Source organism: Callithrix jacchus, chromosome 2 (genome assembly GCF_049354715.1).
Source record: "Callithrix jacchus isolate 240 chromosome 2, calJac240_pri, whole genome shotgun sequence".
Classification (NCBI taxonomy): domain Eukaryota; kingdom Metazoa; phylum Chordata; class Mammalia; order Primates; family Cebidae; genus Callithrix; species Callithrix jacchus.
In genome coordinates, this window is record NC_133503.1 from 190,533,010 (window position 1) to 190,551,261 (window position 18,252).

The 18,252-nt window shown below is 40.7% G+C and overlaps 2 protein-coding genes across 4 annotated transcripts in view; both read right to left on the reverse strand.

Annotated features, from left to right (window-relative positions):
- Positions 1–1,468: 1,468 nt before the first annotated feature.
- Positions 1,469–18,252, reverse strand: part of OTULIN (OTU deubiquitinase with linear linkage specificity) — a 36,771-nt gene continuing 19,987 nt past the window's right edge. For all 3 annotated transcript variants that reach the window (XM_002745106.6, XM_017969984.5, XM_054252323.2), the window contains 4 exons: positions 17,991–18,134; positions 11,137–11,262; positions 8,490–8,759; positions 1,469–5,938 (listed from right to left, as the gene is read on the reverse strand). In XM_002745106.6, coding sequence (XP_002745152.1) covers positions 5,744–5,938; positions 8,490–8,759; positions 11,137–11,262; positions 17,991–18,134 — 735 coding nt within the window. In that variant the 3' untranslated portion in view covers positions 1,469–5,743. The remainder of the gene's footprint in view (positions 5,939–8,489; positions 8,760–11,136; positions 11,263–17,990; positions 18,135–18,252) is intronic.
- LOC103791668 (tubulin alpha-1B chain-like) lies at positions 14,185–16,706 on the reverse strand. The gene is made up of 2 exons (XM_035278868.3): positions 16,651–16,706; positions 14,185–15,113 (listed from the first exon to the last, which is right to left on the reverse strand). Exons 1-2 carry the CDS (start codon positions 16,704–16,706, stop codon positions 14,372–14,374), a joined length of 798 nt encoding a protein of 265 aa, XP_035134759.3. The 3' UTR covers positions 14,185–14,371.

An 18,252-nucleotide genomic window follows, 5' to 3' on the forward strand; every position in this document is an offset into this window, starting at 1 on the left:
TTCTTTGGGGTCCCATATTTACTTAATTGCTCACCATGTCCGGCATGGTCCCCTCTCCCATTCTTGGGTGACAGAGACCAAGAGCCTGTAAGTACACCTCCTACCAGGGAGCGAGCTGAGCCTCCCCCAGGGCCCAGTATCAGTACCACCTAAGAGGACAACTTGGTAAGACATTTCAAGCACACACTCAACTAGGGAAAGATTAACGTCACAGGCAAAGAACATGAACAGGCAACCAAGCCCAGACAAAAGGCAAGGGCAGGAGTGAGGAGGTGAGGCAGAAAATTCAGAGAAACTGCAGAAAGAATGCCCAGGTTTCAGGCAAAACCAAAGTGGTAAATAGGAACATACCATATAAACAATAATGCAGCTGGTGTTCTTTATTTAATGGTTGTAAAGGGCTTCCATAAGACCCACAACCTGCATCCCTGTTTTTCTCTCCACTTCCTTGAGTGGGAAAAGGAGGTGGAAAAGGAAATTCAAGAAACACTGTCCACAGAGTTAAGCAGAGCACCGTAATTCAGACAGCTAGAAGGAGTAAGTACATTTCCGACACTGAAAAAGTGTATCAATCCAAATGAGTGGGCCAGTGGAGGAGAAAAGTGGTTTGTTGTTCACCATGGGGAGGTCTTTCTGCTGCACATGACCAATGTAGCACTGCTGTCTAATGGATGCCCAATACCTACCCAGTGGTTCTTCAGAAGCCCAGATCCATTTTGTAGGACTCCCAGATGCAGTAGTTCTTTGACAAACAGGAAGGCAGATCTCTGCTGACTCAAATTTCATTCTCTATCTCCAAGATGCCTCTGAAAGTCCAGTCTTCCCCCATCTTCAGATGATTAACTTCTTTCAATGACAGCCTATTCATAAGCAGTTTGTTGAAGTTCTTGCTATCACATTGCTGGGTACATTTCCAGCAGTGTAAATGGTTCATAAAGAAATGCCCTGCACACAGCAGACCTCTTCGCAGCAAACACACAGCAAGACTGGGTCAGAACTGGGGCTGTGGCCCTGTTTTGCACGTCTGGGGGATCTTCCCCAGTAAGTGCTAGCATCTCACTTAATCCACACCACCACCAAGACAGACTGTGTATGGTAAAGATGAAGAAACAGGATTTAGGGAGGTTCAGGAAGTGCCCAAGCTCACCCTTTTAGTGGGCAGTGGAAATGCTGCTGAATCCAGACCCAAGCTGGTAACTATGCACCTAATTTGGTTGGTAAGGTTAGGGGCACTTAGTATGGCCTAAGCACTGTGCTAACTGCTTCATCTCATCTAACTCTCAGCACTGCCCAATACTGCCTCCCCAAACTCCTGATTCCTCTGCTAACAATGGGCAGGGGCCAAGAATCAGCCATGTGGACATCATAGGTCTGCCTTGCCAGTGCCAGAAAGTTAAAGCCGACTGCAATACCACAATCTGCCAAAGTCCTCAAAGGCAAGCATTTGACCACAGCGACACAGCTAGGCTTCTGAGTTGTATTTTCTAAGTTTATTTTTAGTTATTTATTTTTACAGTCCTCAGCAGCAGGGTTTGCTAAAGTGAATCAACAGCAAAGCCCCCAAGTTGGTTCAGTTTCTGACAGGGAAGACAAGAACCTCAACAAGTAACAGAGGAAACTCTGCCCCAGGAGCCAGGCATCTGACCGCATTTGCAGGTGGGAACCAAGGTCCCAAACTGCCCAGAGCCCCAGGGGCATGTTTTTCAGAGCAGGCGAAATTTCTGACACATGCTGAACATCTTATGGTGTAAACAGAGGAGATGCTGCTAAACAAGCCAAGATGAACACTGCCAGGTTCACACAGTGTGCTGCTCTGCTGGTCTCCATTCACAATGGCTTACACACAGAAGAAAAACACCATCACCACTGGCAGAGGTTCTAAAATTGGGTTGTTATCCTCTCCGAATTCATAATACAAAAAGTTAGAAGGTGCTAAAATGCAGGCAACAATACCAACATACTTTTATAAAATCAATGGAAATGAGAAAGCTTATTAAATACATTCATTTTGACTTTGTTCCCTTATCAAATTATTCAGAAGTAACCAACGTTGCTGTGGATTGCTATGATTCTTATAAGGGGTACAACGTTTTAGCACCATTTATGTGAAAACAGTCAAGGCATTTTTCAATATGTAAATGAAAGCTCCTAAAATTAAGTATAAAATATGATTTTGAAGTTCAGAATTAGGCTCAAGCATTTCTGCTTACTAGGAGAACTGCCAAGTCCACTGTCAAGACTGGACATTTTAAGCACTGTGTCCCTTCCTTGTACTGACCCATGTTTTGGCAGTTTCATTTCTGATCCGAACTTATACCAAACAAATCAATGAGATTAATTGAGAAAACACAGCGTCCTCCTCCATTAATGCCACTGAATGCTATTAAAAAACATTCAGAATGCTTAAACAAACATGGTTTATGCTTCTGACTTTTAAAGGGGAGTACCTACAAAGTACTGCTTAAGAAAAAGAGGTAAGAAAATGATCCAACTGTACTTTAGTATCCAAAAAAAGACACAGCCAAGAAGTCTATGTAAGTCCTATGTAAACACCGAGATGGTAGGAGTGTTGTATCATTAAAGGTGATACAGCACTTCACAGCCTCTCTCTTGAAGATCTTCAGAAAGTAGACTAACTCTTAAGTAAAATAGCACATTGTGGAGAGAGGGAGGACATGATGAATAACAACAAAGACCAAGTACATAAAAACTCACAAATGCTTTTCCCAACAGAGGTGTTACCAATTCAGGTGGCTTGAGATTTTACCTGTAAGCTCCAAAAGTGGAGGGGAAAAAAAAAGATACCAAGGCAATGCCTGTCCTCCTTAAACAAAGAAAATCTTATCAGACACTAACTGAAAATAGAGTAAGAAAAGTATAAATGGCTATATAAAGAAAAAAGGATTCATCCTGTTCTGTGCATTGAAAACATTTTCATACACTCTGTATTCTAAGGAAGAAGAACTGCAAACACTTTCAATCAAATCCAGGCCTAAATCATCAGTTAGAGACCATGTATTACTGGCTTCTTGTTCTCCAGTGTGACCATCACTGTTCCTTGTGGATGAGCAACAGATGTATATGCACAAGGAGCTCAGGATGTAAGGAAAGGAATCTGAAAATGTTCTGGAAAAGCAATGTTAATTCCATGAAGCGTAATGCAGGGAAATTATTTTATGTTTAAATTCACCTTACATGAGCTCACAGGTGTAAAAGTCATGCCTCCTTAAGATGGAGATAACTTTTCTGCCAATACAGAGGGTCCAAAACTCCTAAACTCTTGCAAGAAATTCTGGGATAGAAAGTTAAGCATAGCATAGTTCCTACTACATTCCTTTATTCTAGAACACTTAATCATTTTGAAGATAAATGATAAAAGATAAATAAACATTTTGCTCTAAGTGGAATATCCTACTGAATTCATCTGATCTCCATTTAACTTCTAATCTGCTGATGTCATCTGACCAGCTCAATACCAAGAATGAGAAATGGAACTAAGATTCTGGGCAACTGAAGTTGCAATAAAAAATTTTTATTTTTAAAGTTGATCAATCATTTCTATTCCCTGAAGTACTATTTCTTTGAAAGCTTTGCTTCTCTGATGCCATGATCCCACTAAACCTAAACAAGAGTCTCATAGATTCTGACAAGGGCGTCAGACAGAAAGCAACATAAAAGAAACACATCTTTTTGCCCAGAAATCCAATTGAAGTTCACTGAGTTGAGAACATTTTCAAAATGCAAGGATAGGCAACTATTATTAACATGAGTATTATTAAAATTCAATGACATATATAAACTAATGGTCAGATTTAATGTACCTGAAGGGCACAGATCCCTGCTGCTATGCATATACGATATAAATGTTTCCAGTTGTGCCTTAAAAAGTATCAGAAATGAATGGTAAGCATTTCCTGTTGTGCAATCCCATATACTACAATGAAAAATCAAAGCCAATAAGAAGTCATTATTACTTTAATTTGGCTTCTAGGTACCTTCTTATTCAAGGCACAATTGCATTTCACAGTGAAAAACACAAAGCCTCTCCAATGTATTCATATACATTCAGAGCAGAATTTGATTTCAACACTCTAATCAATAAACATTTAGCAAAATGTGGTGAATATTACTGATGAGGTAATGGGAGAATGCTAAAATAACAGTCTGAATAGTTTTGTGCATCCTGAGTTTTCTCAACTAAAGAAACTGAATTACAAAATTGTTTCTTTAATTAACAAAATTTACATTTTCAAAAAAAGTTTGCCTCAAAAAGAATTGCTTCTAAACTATATTAAATAGGACCAAATAAAGATTTTAATTATCATAAAACAAAGCTCAGTACTTCAGGGAAACACCACCTCCACAAATGTTGAGCCAATTCAGGGGCTGCCAGTAGAATCCTATTGTCTCTGGTTCATGTGAACACCATCTGTAGTCCACACCCCCTGAGGCCAATTCAGGCCATAAGGCAGACCATGCTCAGCAGAGTTGCCCCTTCACCACCCCAGTCACCACCCTTAGCCTGACTGGGCAGATGATGGTTCATAGCCAGGAAGGCTGCCTCCCTCAGGCTTCCCAAAACCAATCAAGGGCATAGGCGGCTCAGCCACACTTTTGCACTCATATTCCTACATGCTTCTGCTTAAATGTACTCATGAAAAATCTTAGATGGTTTGCTGTCACTCATCCCCTGCCCCAGATGGGTTACACAGATCTGGCAATGGACACACCCTCCAACACAGCATGAAAAGAGCACAGGAAAACCCGGGTCCAACTCAGCCCCACCTCAAAGTAATTTGGCCTCGGTTTCCTCCTTTGAAAACAGGTGTATAGAATCTGGCTATAAAATCATGAATCCATGGAACTGAAGAATAATTAAAGCTTCCAACACTAAAGCACAAAGGCAAGTAGTGTCTGTCCACACTGATGGGGCACCACCTGCACCAAGCCTGGACTCCAGTGCACTGGAGGCATCAGACACCTGTCACAATCACAAGGAGGAAGAAGTTCTAGGTTCCCTCACCACTCCCTCCTATGGCTCCTCCAGTCTTCAAAAATGCCTTGAAATAACCCACTTTTGGACCCAATTCTTAGTCTGCTGCAAGACAATCTGCTTAAAATAGCCTTAATTAAGATGTAAGTCTAAACCACTGCTCTTCCCTTCATAAGAAGATGAGATTACCAGAGGTTGTCATGACTATGCCAGCAACAGATCCATCTCAGAATTATACCACTTAAAGCAGACTGTTAGAGGCCCCCTTAGTGCAGTGGGCAGCACATCCATCTCATAATCTGAAGGTCCTGAGTTAAAGCAGACTGTATAGGGAGATCTACAGAAAACCATTACTACTAGAAAGGGGAAAAATACTGTCTTAAAAACGTTAGAAGCCAGTGTACTATTAGAGAGAGTTTTGATTTGAGATATAAAGAACATATTCCTCTCCAAAACTTAGTTTCCTCTGATACAAAACTATTTGCCTTCTGGAAAAGATATAGTTTGCACTGTACAACAGGTGTGCTCTGAAGGCCCCCAATGAAATATATTGCATCATAGATGAGGGGAAAGACTTGGTTAATTTCTCTTATCAAAAGCTAATCTTCAGGACATCCTGTCCAACGTGGCTCCCAGGGGCCCAAGGGTTCTCAGAGATTGTTCTTAGAGACCTCTCAGGCCTGCAGCCCAAGCCCAGGAGCCACCTGTGCATCTTAGCCACATCACCAGGCTGTCAGGAGCATGCGTCTCTCACAGACTGGTCTCCTCACACACTCTGACGGGGATGTTATAGTGCCGATCGTCCTCAGCAATAAGCGTTACCACTGGCCAGTCCTTGGGTGGGTCAGTAGGGTAGACTGTGATGAACTCCTCCGTGTTGTACTTGGAGAGCCGGTACACCTGGATTGTGTGGCGCACAGCATAGGCAAGAAGGAACATTTCAACCTGGGAAGAAAAGAGCAAACGGGTATTCTGAGGAAGATAGATGTGGCTTAACGCCATGTTCCATCCATTATCCCACAACGCACAGCAAAGGTGAAGCCACAGCCTTTTTTTCCTCCCCCTATGGGCACAGCCCCAATCCTTTTCTATTTAAAAGAAAAGGGCAGATAACCAAGAATGAATTATATGTCTGTTAAGGGACCTGTATCCAGGATAAAGAACTCTCACAACAATTAACAAAACAAAAAAACAAATAACCAGCTTAAAAATTAAGCAGAAGATCTGAACAGACACCTCTCTCCGAAGAAGATATACAACTGACCAACAAAGCACATGACAATATGCTCAACACTGTAAGTCATTAGAGAAATGCAAATCCAAACTACAACAAAAGACAGTACTTCACACCCACTAGAATGATTATAACCAAAAAGATGATAATGGAGAGTGACTGCTTCATGAGTACAGGATTTTCTTTGGGGATGACATGTTTTAGGACTTCATATAGGTGGTGGTCACTGTCAGTGTACTAAATGTCAATGAGATATATTTTAAAATGGTTAATTTTATGTTATATGAACTTCACCCCAATTAAAAAAAAAAACAGAAGTGTTGGTGGAGATATGGTAAATGGGACACTGCTACATTGCTGGTGGGGATGTAAAATGATACAGCGGCTTTGCAAACAGTTTGGCAGTTCCTCAAAATGTTAAAGAATTATCATATGACCCAGCAATTCCACTCCTAGGTGTATACCCAAGAGAACTGAAAACATGTTCACATAAAAAAATTATACATGTATGTTCACAGCAGGGTTATTAAGGTTATTCACAGAACTAAAAAGTAGAAACAATCCAAATACCCATCAAACTGATGAACAGATGAGTAAAATGTGATCCATCCATACAATAGGATATTACTTATCAATTAAAAGGAGTAACGTACTAATACATGGCGCAATATGGATAAAATCTTAACAAACAGTATGCTAAATCAAATAAGCCATAAACAAAAGACCTAATTCATATTATTCCATTCATATGAAATGTCCAGAATAGGCAACTCCATTGAGACAGAAAGTAGATTAGTGGCTGCCTAGGGTTAGAGTAAAGAGAAAGTGATTACTAATGGGTATGTTTCTTTCTGGGGTGACAAATGGTCTAAAATTAGACTGTAATGATGGTTGCAAAACTTTTTTAAAAAGTAAACTTTGTGGTATATGTAATTATATCTCAAAAAAGAAATTTAAAATTTCTTATTAAAAAACAAAAAAGAATGTACTTACCATCACAGCGGACTTTACAGGGTCTCAGAAAAGACTAACTTTAATCTAATATACAAACCATCCTCTACAAGCATTTTTATTGCACCATACTTGCTATGGTTTGAGATGTAAGTACCACATTATGACTACAGATAATTTTTCAAAATAACCATCATCAGTCCTGCCTGACCCAGCAGTGACCGTTAGTCTCCACTCCTTCCTACACACCTGGGAATAACAGAAGAGACTTCACACTCCAGGGCAGCTCAGAACAGAACCTAACTCAGCTCTCTAATCCTTGCAGTTATCTGTCCTGGCACTTGGGACATTTTAGAAAAAGCACGCACAGGAGTCAATTATGCAAGTAGGAGGGTGGCACTTTGATGAACAGCTTAATGCTACTTTAGCAGTTGGCTATTCCACTGAAAAAAAGCCTCATTAAGACTTTTTAGGGAAATGAGCACATCAACGATAGCACAGATAGCACAAGGTGTGGTGACTCAACTATATTGGCTTTAGAGATGGTACTGCACTCAGTTTCTGTGTAAAACTCCACATTTTACATATCTGTAAAAGATCCAAGAGCAGGCTGGACTCTACTGGCTAAGGTGACTCCATTTCTCTTTTTAATGCAGCTACAGCTGCCAAGATTAAACAAGACCCTTCAACGGTTCTTCCAAGAACTTCGTTTATTTGTAACCTCCCAGAGCCAAGAGTACAAATCCCATTCACCACCCTTGAATCATAAAGCCCAGGTCAAGATAACAGTGGTGACTAAAAATTACATTCCACAATTCTTTGGTACTCCTCACTCGAAACAGTGGAACCAAATTTCCCTCTTCTTGAGAGTGGAATGCATTAAGTAACTTGTTTCTAAAAGGTAGAATACAGTGTAGCAGTGTGTGACTTCCTGGAATAGGGCATAAAAGGCATTGTGGCTTCTTTCTTGCTCTCTGCTTAGATCACTCTGAGAAGCCAGCTGCCATGTTGTAAGGACACTCAAGCAGCCCTCTGGAGGCCTATGTGAGAGGAACTGAACCCTCCTACTAACTACCAGTACGGAACTGAAGCGTCCTGCCCACAGCCACATGAATGAACAACATTGGAAGAAGATCCTCCAGCCCCAGTCAAGCCTTCAGATGACTGTAGCCCTGAACATACAACTGCAACCTCATGAGATCCTGAGCCAGAACCATCCCTGAATTTCTGACCTATAAAAACTGTGACATCAAGTTTGATCAGTAAAGCTGCTATATTTTGGGGTAGTACATGCTCAAAAGCACAACTCACCTGTTCAAGACCACCAGTGTGTCCCACCTGGTTTAGGTGGTTCCTCAGCAGCTGTCCTGGGTCATTCGATGTGTCCCGAGCAAACAGAAGCACAGAGAAAAATGGTACTTCCTTTCCTTTCTCTTTATCATTATATAGTTCAATGGCTCTGTTTAGCATTAGAAATTTTACAGCTTCATAGAGGCTATATTCTTCCTCTTCATTTGTGAATAGTTCATCACAAGCTATCTGTCTTGTTTCAGCAGTTCTCATGTCAGCCAAGCCTGCCCACTACAATAAGAAAGTTATGTAATAATTACAATTTTTTGTTCTAAAAATCCCTGGTATAAATTGAGCACAAAATTATTTTTAAAAGGCAACCATGGGTCATTTACCAGTGCTTACAACATTCAGGTTTCCAGATTTAAAACGGTACACTTTATACCACACAAACTCCTTATTCAGCTTTTTCTCCCATTAATTTGAAAGAAAAATACAAGAGAGGAAGAAGCACTGAGGCCATGGAAATTTTGACTCCCTTAACTTCACAGGCAATGAGACTGAAGTATCTCTGAGCCTTCAGAGATACTTATGGAAGAGCTAATACGCGTGTGTGAGGCCTGTATGTAAAGCTGTGAAGCGCAGCTACAATTACAAGGGGCTTACAGGAGAGTTAACACCAGAAACACAAAGCCAACCCTCCAAAATGGAAGAGAGCTAAGGAAGAGTGTAGGGGCTCCTGAATATTAATTTACTAAACTTATCCTTCTAACTTCAAAAATATATATGAACTTCAAATGAATAAATCCATTCAGGAAACTCTTACTGACTCCTGATTAAGAATAAAGTAATGTGAATATAGGCAAACTCTTTAAAAAAGAAAACCTATAAATATATGTGCTTTTAAGTTACAGCGAATGAGAATAAGAGATGCCAACATAAATGCCATTCCCTATGAATAAACAATAACCAGTGCCCCTCTCAAATGCCATTATGGAATTTAAATCCGAGAGTGAATTTTAATGGTAATGACCGCATAGAATTCTCTGTAATATTTGGGCAGAAAGCTGTTTGTCTTTATCTCATATTTTCCAGACTAGACCAAGCTGACAGTCACAGACATGGCTCTAGAGTCAGTCAGGATAGAATCAGGGCTTCACCACAGAGCAGCTGGTGGCTTTTGCAGGGCATTTAACTGAGCTCCTGGCCTTAGTTTCCTCATCTAAAAAACAGGGATGTACAGCAACAGCACCTTCATAGTTGTGAGAATTAAACAACACTTGAAATTTTAGTGTGGAGCCTAACATAGAAGTGTTAGTAATGCTGGCTCAGATTATTAATGAGCAATTTTAATCTTAGTATAAATTGGCATCACTCAAGCATTCCCAAATATGAGGGTCTATTATAATAGAAACACCTAACAAAGCGGAAATAGCAATTTCACAAGACCTTAAAAAAATGTGACACCTGTGGTTGTGCTGAAGAACCCTCTCATCTCATTCACTCCCACAGGGCTAGAGCCCTGGCCTCAACCCTCCACTAACCCAAGGACTGGGGAACACAAAATTCTGCGTTCTAATCTAACAGGTAACAAGAATGGAATTCCCCTCTTCCCTTCTCTTGCTCCCATTTCCTTATAGTAGAAAAAAGATAAAACTACTGAACTTCCTTTGACAGTTTATTTTCAGTAAGCATTTCTTATCTTTGTAAGCAAAACCTAGGTTCCAAGAAGTCAGGGCCCTCAGTTCACTAATTCAGTAAAGCACTGAATGAACACCTGTGCCAGGCCTGCTGCTAGGCACAGGGAGTCAAGGAATGCACAGGACAGTCTCTCATGGAGCTAAAAGTCCAATGGGAGCAGCAGACCATATGTGAGTAAAGAAATCACTGCCTGAAGTACCTGAAGTGCATGCTATGAAGGACCTTGAAAGTCTATGTTTGACCCCCTCTCTACCTGACTGCTCTCCACTGACAGCCTGGTGTAATTGACAGGCTCTCAACTCAGGGTTCTTGGTGAAAAGGGCTCCAAGCTGCTCAATGCAAGCAAGCTAGGGGTCATGTAAGCCAGTGTGCAGGCAGGACATCCCACCCAGAGGAGACAGTGGAAAGCCACAGAAAGGTAGAATTTTAAACACCAAATCAATAGGAATCAGCAGACCAAGTTCTCCCTACAATTCTGTTTCAGAAAGAAATCTCAGGATAGTTTTCTAAAGACAAGTTACTAAATCTAACTGGAAAATCATTGAGGAAGAAAATAAGTCTGATAAATATGGGTAGAATCTTAAAACACAAGAATAGGAAACAATTCAATAAATGTGAATTACTATGACTGATATTAGTATAGGAAATAGAAACCAAATTATATTCTTGAAACATAAATATGACTTGGAACAGAGACTATATTTGTTAAGATTTCCTTTTAAGAAAGTTAAATACTTCATTATTTGATGCCTAGTACCTGGCATCTGCTCTAAGAATATATAATGTTGGTACTTCCCATTTTACCAAAGCCCTCGTGGGAAGAGTTTGAGTTCATTTAAAACCATTTTGCCTAAAAATCAGCCAAGAGCATTTGAAAATCCACTGAGTGAAGACCAAAACCGGTCTTCCAAGGCAAGCAGGAATGAGAGCTTCACTCTAATCAGACAGGACACTACAGGTTCCAAACCTTCTTCCTCAGCAGAGTAAGGGACTCTTTAATTTTATCAACCAGGTCCTCGTTCTTCCCATCAAATTTCAGTCCAAGTTTCCATTGCCTGATCCAGTTGTATTTGCTTATAAGTTTTTCTGGTAACTAGAACACCAAGAAACAAAGAGATAAAGAGGTGTTAACATTCCAAGAAATCCACCACATGCTCTAAGCTATAAGAAACCACAAAGTCTATGAAACCTACCTTTGTTTCCAGAATTAATCCTGCAAATCTGTCATGCGGGTTTAGGATGGAGGACCTAAATCTACAAGTCAGGAACTTAGAAAGTACCACATTGAGGAGGGCTGCTGGAGTGAAATGGTGCTTTTGGTTGAGATGCCAAAGCACAGTCTGCCTTGCAGGACTCCAACCATGGCCAGGACATTCCACAGCAGTTGTACAGATGAGCTAAGGCCATGCCCACAGCACGTCCTCACACCACCACCTTCAGGCTCAGGGCTCAATGCAGCCTCTCAACCACCACCTACACATGGCTCAGGACAGTGTTTCTGAGCATGTGAGAAGGTCCAGGATGAAGTCAAATTTGCTCCTTACCCAGTAAGAAAAATAAAATCTAGTTTCTGGTACTTAAAAGAATCTACCCAAAAAAGGTAGAAAAAGACCTTTTTGTTAAATAATGTTAACACATATACTCAAAGTTTTAACATTCAGAGAAATTATATTATGTCTAATTTAACTGTCTAATTGATATATTAAGATAAAACATACAACTGAAAATCAGAGGCAGGAGTTAAGGGAGCTGTGAACACTTAGTTCAGGAAAGAAATGACAGCTGAACTCCTACAATGCTGGTTTCCCTTTTTTTATTCTTTGAGTATTTGTTATTTTGTTTCCCTCTAGTTATCAGCAGAAGCTGCATTTGAAAGGCAAGTTGAGACCCAATCTGACTGATGACAGCATAGGAAGTGAGACTCTTCCAACAGTCCTGGTGTGTCAGGAGAAAAATCATAGAATTGGGCTGGGCATAGGTGTATCACTTCACTGCTATAAAATTTACAAAGGAAAAAAAGTTCAACAGATCATTAAAGAACAATTAAATCCTACAATTCCTATGAGGAACCTGACCTTGTTTAGCAGTTTTTAATACAGTTTTGCCAATCCAGGCAACATAGCAAGACCCCATAGCTATAAAAAAAATTTTTTTTAATTCCCTGGGCACAGTGGCATGTGCTCGTATTCCCAGCTACTCAGGAGGCTGGGGCAGGAAGATCACTTGAGCCCAGGAGTTTGAGGTTACAGTTAGTTATGACTGCACCATTGTACTTTAGCCTGAGCAACAGAGCAAGACTCTTATCTCTTAAAAAAAAAAAAACTTTATATAGCAAGAAAGAAACAAATAAAAATAAACACATAAAATAAAAAACAGTTTTAAATGAAGCTGTATCTTCCATTCCATTAGTCTTACATTCTAATGTAAGACTAAAAGACCCTTTCATGAACAGTAATTCTGGTTGCAACTTCTCAACCTATAGCAATCATGTGAAACTAAGGTGGTTTCTACAAAACGTAGAACCACAACTGGAATGTAAATTACTTTTCACTGTGATCACAGTGATGGTGAATTATATCACTCACTAAGGTGGGGGGGGCCTTCTCCTCTTCATCTTATTAGAGTAACAAATGACCACCCATCTAAGAGCTGCACCAGCCCACTCCGTACCCACACTGCCCTGCGTTTCAGCAACATGTGGCAGCTGCAGCAAAACCCTCGGTTTGGTCTCTCAGATTTATCACAAGAACCTCACGTGCCCTCAAGTGGCAACAAGCTAAAATTACAACTGGTTACAAAGAACTACAAATGAGCAGAAAATACTGGCTACACAGATGTGAGGTGGGAAAGGAGGTGAAGGGAAGCCCAGAAGACCAGCTGAGCATCTGGAGACAGTATACAGTTATCTAAAAAGTAGGGGCAGTACTCAACTGAATTACTCAGGAGACCCTGAAGACCTCACTACACAGAGAGAAACAATTATTTCTTATTCCTTTCACACATAGGTCAAACAATTCAGGGTTGTATGCTTCCAGGAAATGCAGAAATCCTTAAGACAGTTTTAAAAAACCAAGCATGAAAAAAAGAAGCCAGCAGAAAGGAATGAAGTCAAATTTATTCAGAGGAAAATAGTGAATACAACTTTAAATGCTTTCAAAGGTCACAGCACATGGAACACATGTGAATAGCCTTCATTTTCCGCTAAGCACAAACTGGAAAACTGGACTTTCATTAAAATGAAGAAAAGTTAAGCAAAAAAACAGATTTAAATAAGAAACAGTGATTGGAAATATTCAAGAATAAAGTAGGTAATTAATTAGCTTAGGTGTCATTTCGTTTGTGACTGAACTATAAGACAGCCTCTAGTAAATGCCTGTAATTCTTGATACCACGACAGCTATTAAAAAAAATTTGTCATTCCTAAAACTAACTCACAAAAAAATCTGATTTTTTTGGTTCCTCTCAGGAACCAAAGTGTTGTCTCACATTTTTTAGCCAGGCTAAGCCATCTCCATAGTTGGAGTGAAGGTCAGATGATCTGGCTGCAGCCAAACACAGAGACTGGGATCTGGACAGAAATAGGAACAACAAACAGGAAGCCCAGGCAGGATGACAGGAGGTGAGGGGCAGCCAAACTGTCAGAGCGGCAATAAGGACAAAGCTCCGCCTCACAGGCAGGGAACAGAGCAAGGCCAGCAAAGCTGGGCACCAGCAGAAAGGAAGCCCGGGTCCCCTTCACTGAGCACAGATTAAGGGAAGAGTCACTCACTCCAGCTTTTCCAGTTACCTTTAATACCCTAAAACCAAATGATGTTCTAAAAGACAGAGAAGACAGCAAAATGCCACAGAGAACATCTCTCAATCTGCAAAAAGCAGCAGATAAAGCTAGCTAAAGTTTCCACCCTGATTTCCTTCAGTCACACTGCAAGAAACACTTAACTCGCTCAACAAAGCCCTTGTCACAGTGGACCTTCCAAGGGAAGGGTGGGGCATGAGGGGCAAAGTGAGAACAGGATTTTTTTTTTTTTTTTTTAAGTTAATGACTTTACTTTGAGACATGATGGAAAAACTACAGGTACACATGGAAAAGACACGGTAACTGAGTGAAAACAATCTAACCAGAAAGCTTTAATGCCTGTCAGCTAAGTTGAAGCTGAAATTCTGGAAGCATGACATGCCGCAGGGCCAAAAGGAATGGATAATTAGTATTCCTCGCCTTCTTCTTCACCCTCTCCTTCAACAGAATCCACACCAACCTCCTCATAATCCTTCTCAAGGGCAGCCATGTCCTCAAGGGCCTCTGAAAACTCTCCTTCCTCCATCCCCTCACCCACGTACCAGTGAACAAAGGCACGCTTGGCATACATCAGGTCAAACTTGTGGTCCAGGCGAGCCCAGGCCTCAGCAATGGCTGTGGTGTTGCTTAGCATGCACACAGCTCTCTGTACCTTGGCCAGGTCTCCACCAGGCACCTCAGTGGTAGGCTGGTAGTTGATGCCAACCTTGAAGCCAGGGGGGCACCAATCCACAAACTGGATGCTGCGCTTGGTCTTGATGGTGGCGATGGCAGCATTGACATCTTTGGGAACCACGTCACCACGGTACAACAGGCAGCAAGCCAGGTATTTACCATGGCAAGGGTCACATTTCACCATCTGGTTGGCTGGCTCAAAGCAAGCATTGGTGATCTCTGCTACAGAAAGCTGTTCATGGTAGGCTTTCTCAGCAGAGATGACAGGGGCATATGTGGCCAGAGGGAAGTGGATGTGAGGATAGGGCACCAGGTTGGTCTGGAATTCTGTCAGGTCAACATTTAGGGCTCCATCAAATCTCAGGGAAGCAGTGATGGAGGACACGATCTGGCTAATAAGGTATCCACAGGAGGACCTGCAGGACACCTGAGAGATTTGCACAACCAGACTAAGCTCATGGGTTCTTTCCTTCCTTCACTGGCCCCTCAGACACAAAGCATGAGCTGAATTTGAATTTGTCATCCAATCATGTCTCAGACATGATACCACAAAATGAACTGGGTGAAGGAAGTTTTCAAACTATGTTAAATTGCTAAGGGCTGGAACAGCAAAACAAGGACAAGTCCTTTAGCTGCACGAGAGCAAGGAAAGAACAAAGTCATTCTTCAGCTGACATTTAGACCCAAAGTTTAATAAACATAAATACCAAACCCACACACAGGTACACTGTGTTTTCTCTCTTTGACAGACACCTCCTGGCATTCAACAAAAACTAGGTAACAAAAACCAAACCACAGGGACCAAGTAGTTAAATTATGCTCCCAGAAAAATGTAATAGCTGATACACATAGAAAAGAAACTGAAAATAACACTTAAGAATTTTTTAACTATTTTCACAGTACTCAAATTAAGTCAGAAAAACCACCTTAAAACCCCACCACTCACTCATACAACGTACTCTAACAGTGATAAGAGTTTGAATGTAATCTACCCAGACTATTTTTAATATGGCAGATGTTATTCAAATACAACTTGCTAGCAAAAAAAAAAAAAAAAAAAAAAGGGCGGGGGGACATTGTACTTTACTTTTTTCAAGCAATTTTATATGCTTAATTAATTACTTAGGACACTGTTTATACCAGATGCTCAGAAAGTATAAAAATGCAAATTTAGTGTCAAGTAAGTCCATAAATCTAAACGGTTCCTTAAAGGCAAAGCCTCAAAAGGAAAACTTTGCCTAAAATTGAAGAGGATATTAGTCACAATCTAGAAATATAGATTTGTAGATTAATATAATATAGCTACAGTTGTCAGGCACAGCCTCCTGAGTACCTAAGACTATAGGCACACGCCACCACAATCTAGAAATTGTGACATATTTAGCTACAGTTGTCAAGCACAGAAGTTAAAACAAAGCAAAGCAAAAACAGTGAAATCATTGTTTGCTTCTCTAGCTGGGTCTTATATTCAATCATAGGAATGCTTTTGCCAACTGACAAACAATTCTGAGATATTTTACTAATTAATGTCATCATTTACAAAAGAAAAAACAGCCTAGTATATCCATTTCTCTTGTCTCTATATGAAAGAAATAAGCTAATACTAAAATATCTGTTTAAGATGGCATACATCTTTGCACGGGAGAAAATATATTTCCCAGATGCTGGTTTTGTTTTTTTTTAATAGGCTCCTCAACATTAAGGGATCTCCTTATGGTCCCCAGGCTGGCCTTGAACTCCTGACTCAAGTGATCCTCCCATCCCAGCCTCCTGAGTAGCTAATACTACAGGTACCACCACACTTGGCTCCAGATGTCATTTTAACAGTTGGTATAGGTATGCCAATTTTATACTGGTTTATTAAATAATCGTGGAACAGATGGGCAATATCATCCAACCATCAGTCCTGGTTTTGCCCTTTGGAACATGTGATCTCTCATCTACCTAAAACACCTCTAGCTTAGCCAATAATAAGTTCTTCTAAAAGTCTTCTTTATTCTAGGAAAATACCCCAGCTCCTTCAACTGCTCCCAGAATGCGATGAACCATCCTGGCCACATTTCCATCTGTGGAGGATACAGGCACCAAGCTGGAGACGGGCTCTGACCAGCCCAGTTCAAGGTGGGGCTGTCACTCAATGTGGGGCTGTCATTGCCTAATTCTTAGAATCATTCCTTTTAAAATGCAGCCAGGCTGGTCTTTTTGCTTAATATCAAAAAAATGAAAATAATAAAAATAAAATTTAGCTATCGCTTTGTGATCATTGCTGTCCATCACACTTCATGCAGGATCACAGTGGGCTTGCAATCAGTTAAAATCCTATCATCTTTTCCCTTCTTTTCATAAATTGCTATAAGGCCAATCTCCCACAGCTAGCACTTCCAGGTTTTGGATTTCTTTAATTTAAGCATAAGACTTTCAATTTTCTTCCAGTTAATGTCATACCGTCATTTCTTTTTAATTTAAAAATATTTTGTTGGTTAAAAAAAAAAGCTAATGATCATCTGGGCCTTTAGCAAGTTGTCATCTTTCTGCTGGTGGAGGGTCTTGCTTTGATGTTAATGGCTGCTGACTGAGCAGGGTGGTCACCACTGTTGAACGTTGGGTGGCTGTGGTCATTTCTTTCTTTTTTTTTAATTCCACTTTTATTTTAGATACAGAAGGTACATGTGCAGGTTTGTTACATGGGTATATTGCTATCTCTGACCAACCATTTCTGACCATAACCCTGAAACTATCACCCACCCGACTATGTGACTTTATGCACGTCAGGACATGCAGACACATGACTTCCCAGGGCATGTCTGCCATGTGGTACATTTAAACACTAAAGAGGGCTGGGCCTGGGACAGGCTGATTCTCAGCTCCTCAGGAAGCCCCACTCCATGGGACAGTAATCATCTCTCTTCTAGTGTTGCTATTCAGCCACCTATTAAGCCAATTCTCACACTTTGCCAAAGGTACTAATTTATTGAATTATAGCTAAAAACTAAAGAAACGTGTATTCTAAATCCCTAGCAGGTTCTCAAATAGTAAAATATGCAGCCAACTTAATATAAACACCAAAATTGAAATCTAACTGTTTTTACAATAGTGCTTTTTACAAACATCTGTGCTCTAATTCAACTAAACTGTTCACATAAATTTTATCATTTTTCCCTTCTGGGAAACATCAGTTATTTTTGGTCATTTTACTATGTGAAATCATCCCAGCCACACAAAACTGAACAAACCCAAATGCTGACGTGATACTACAGACGATACTAGCAGGGAGCACAGACAGAAAGGGAAAGTTTTCTCACAAAAATTGTTTGAAACATTTTGGACTCAAACCTGCAGCAGCAGCGTACCAGCGTGAGCTCTGGGTCCTGCAGCCAGGGTGGCAGCCCAGCAGCCTGGCTCATGGCCTGGAACAGCGTGGCCCTCAGTGCACAGTAATTATCACCACGGACTCGCCGTATAGAGGTGAACTTCTGAGAAACCTCCTCATAGCCCTGGGAAAAGGCATGAAAGAATTCAAAATGGTCATTACTAACTTGCGATAGCAGAGAAAGATTCATTCCTGTGGAAAACACTTGGCCTGGGATCGCTGGGAAGATGCCCAATGTTGGA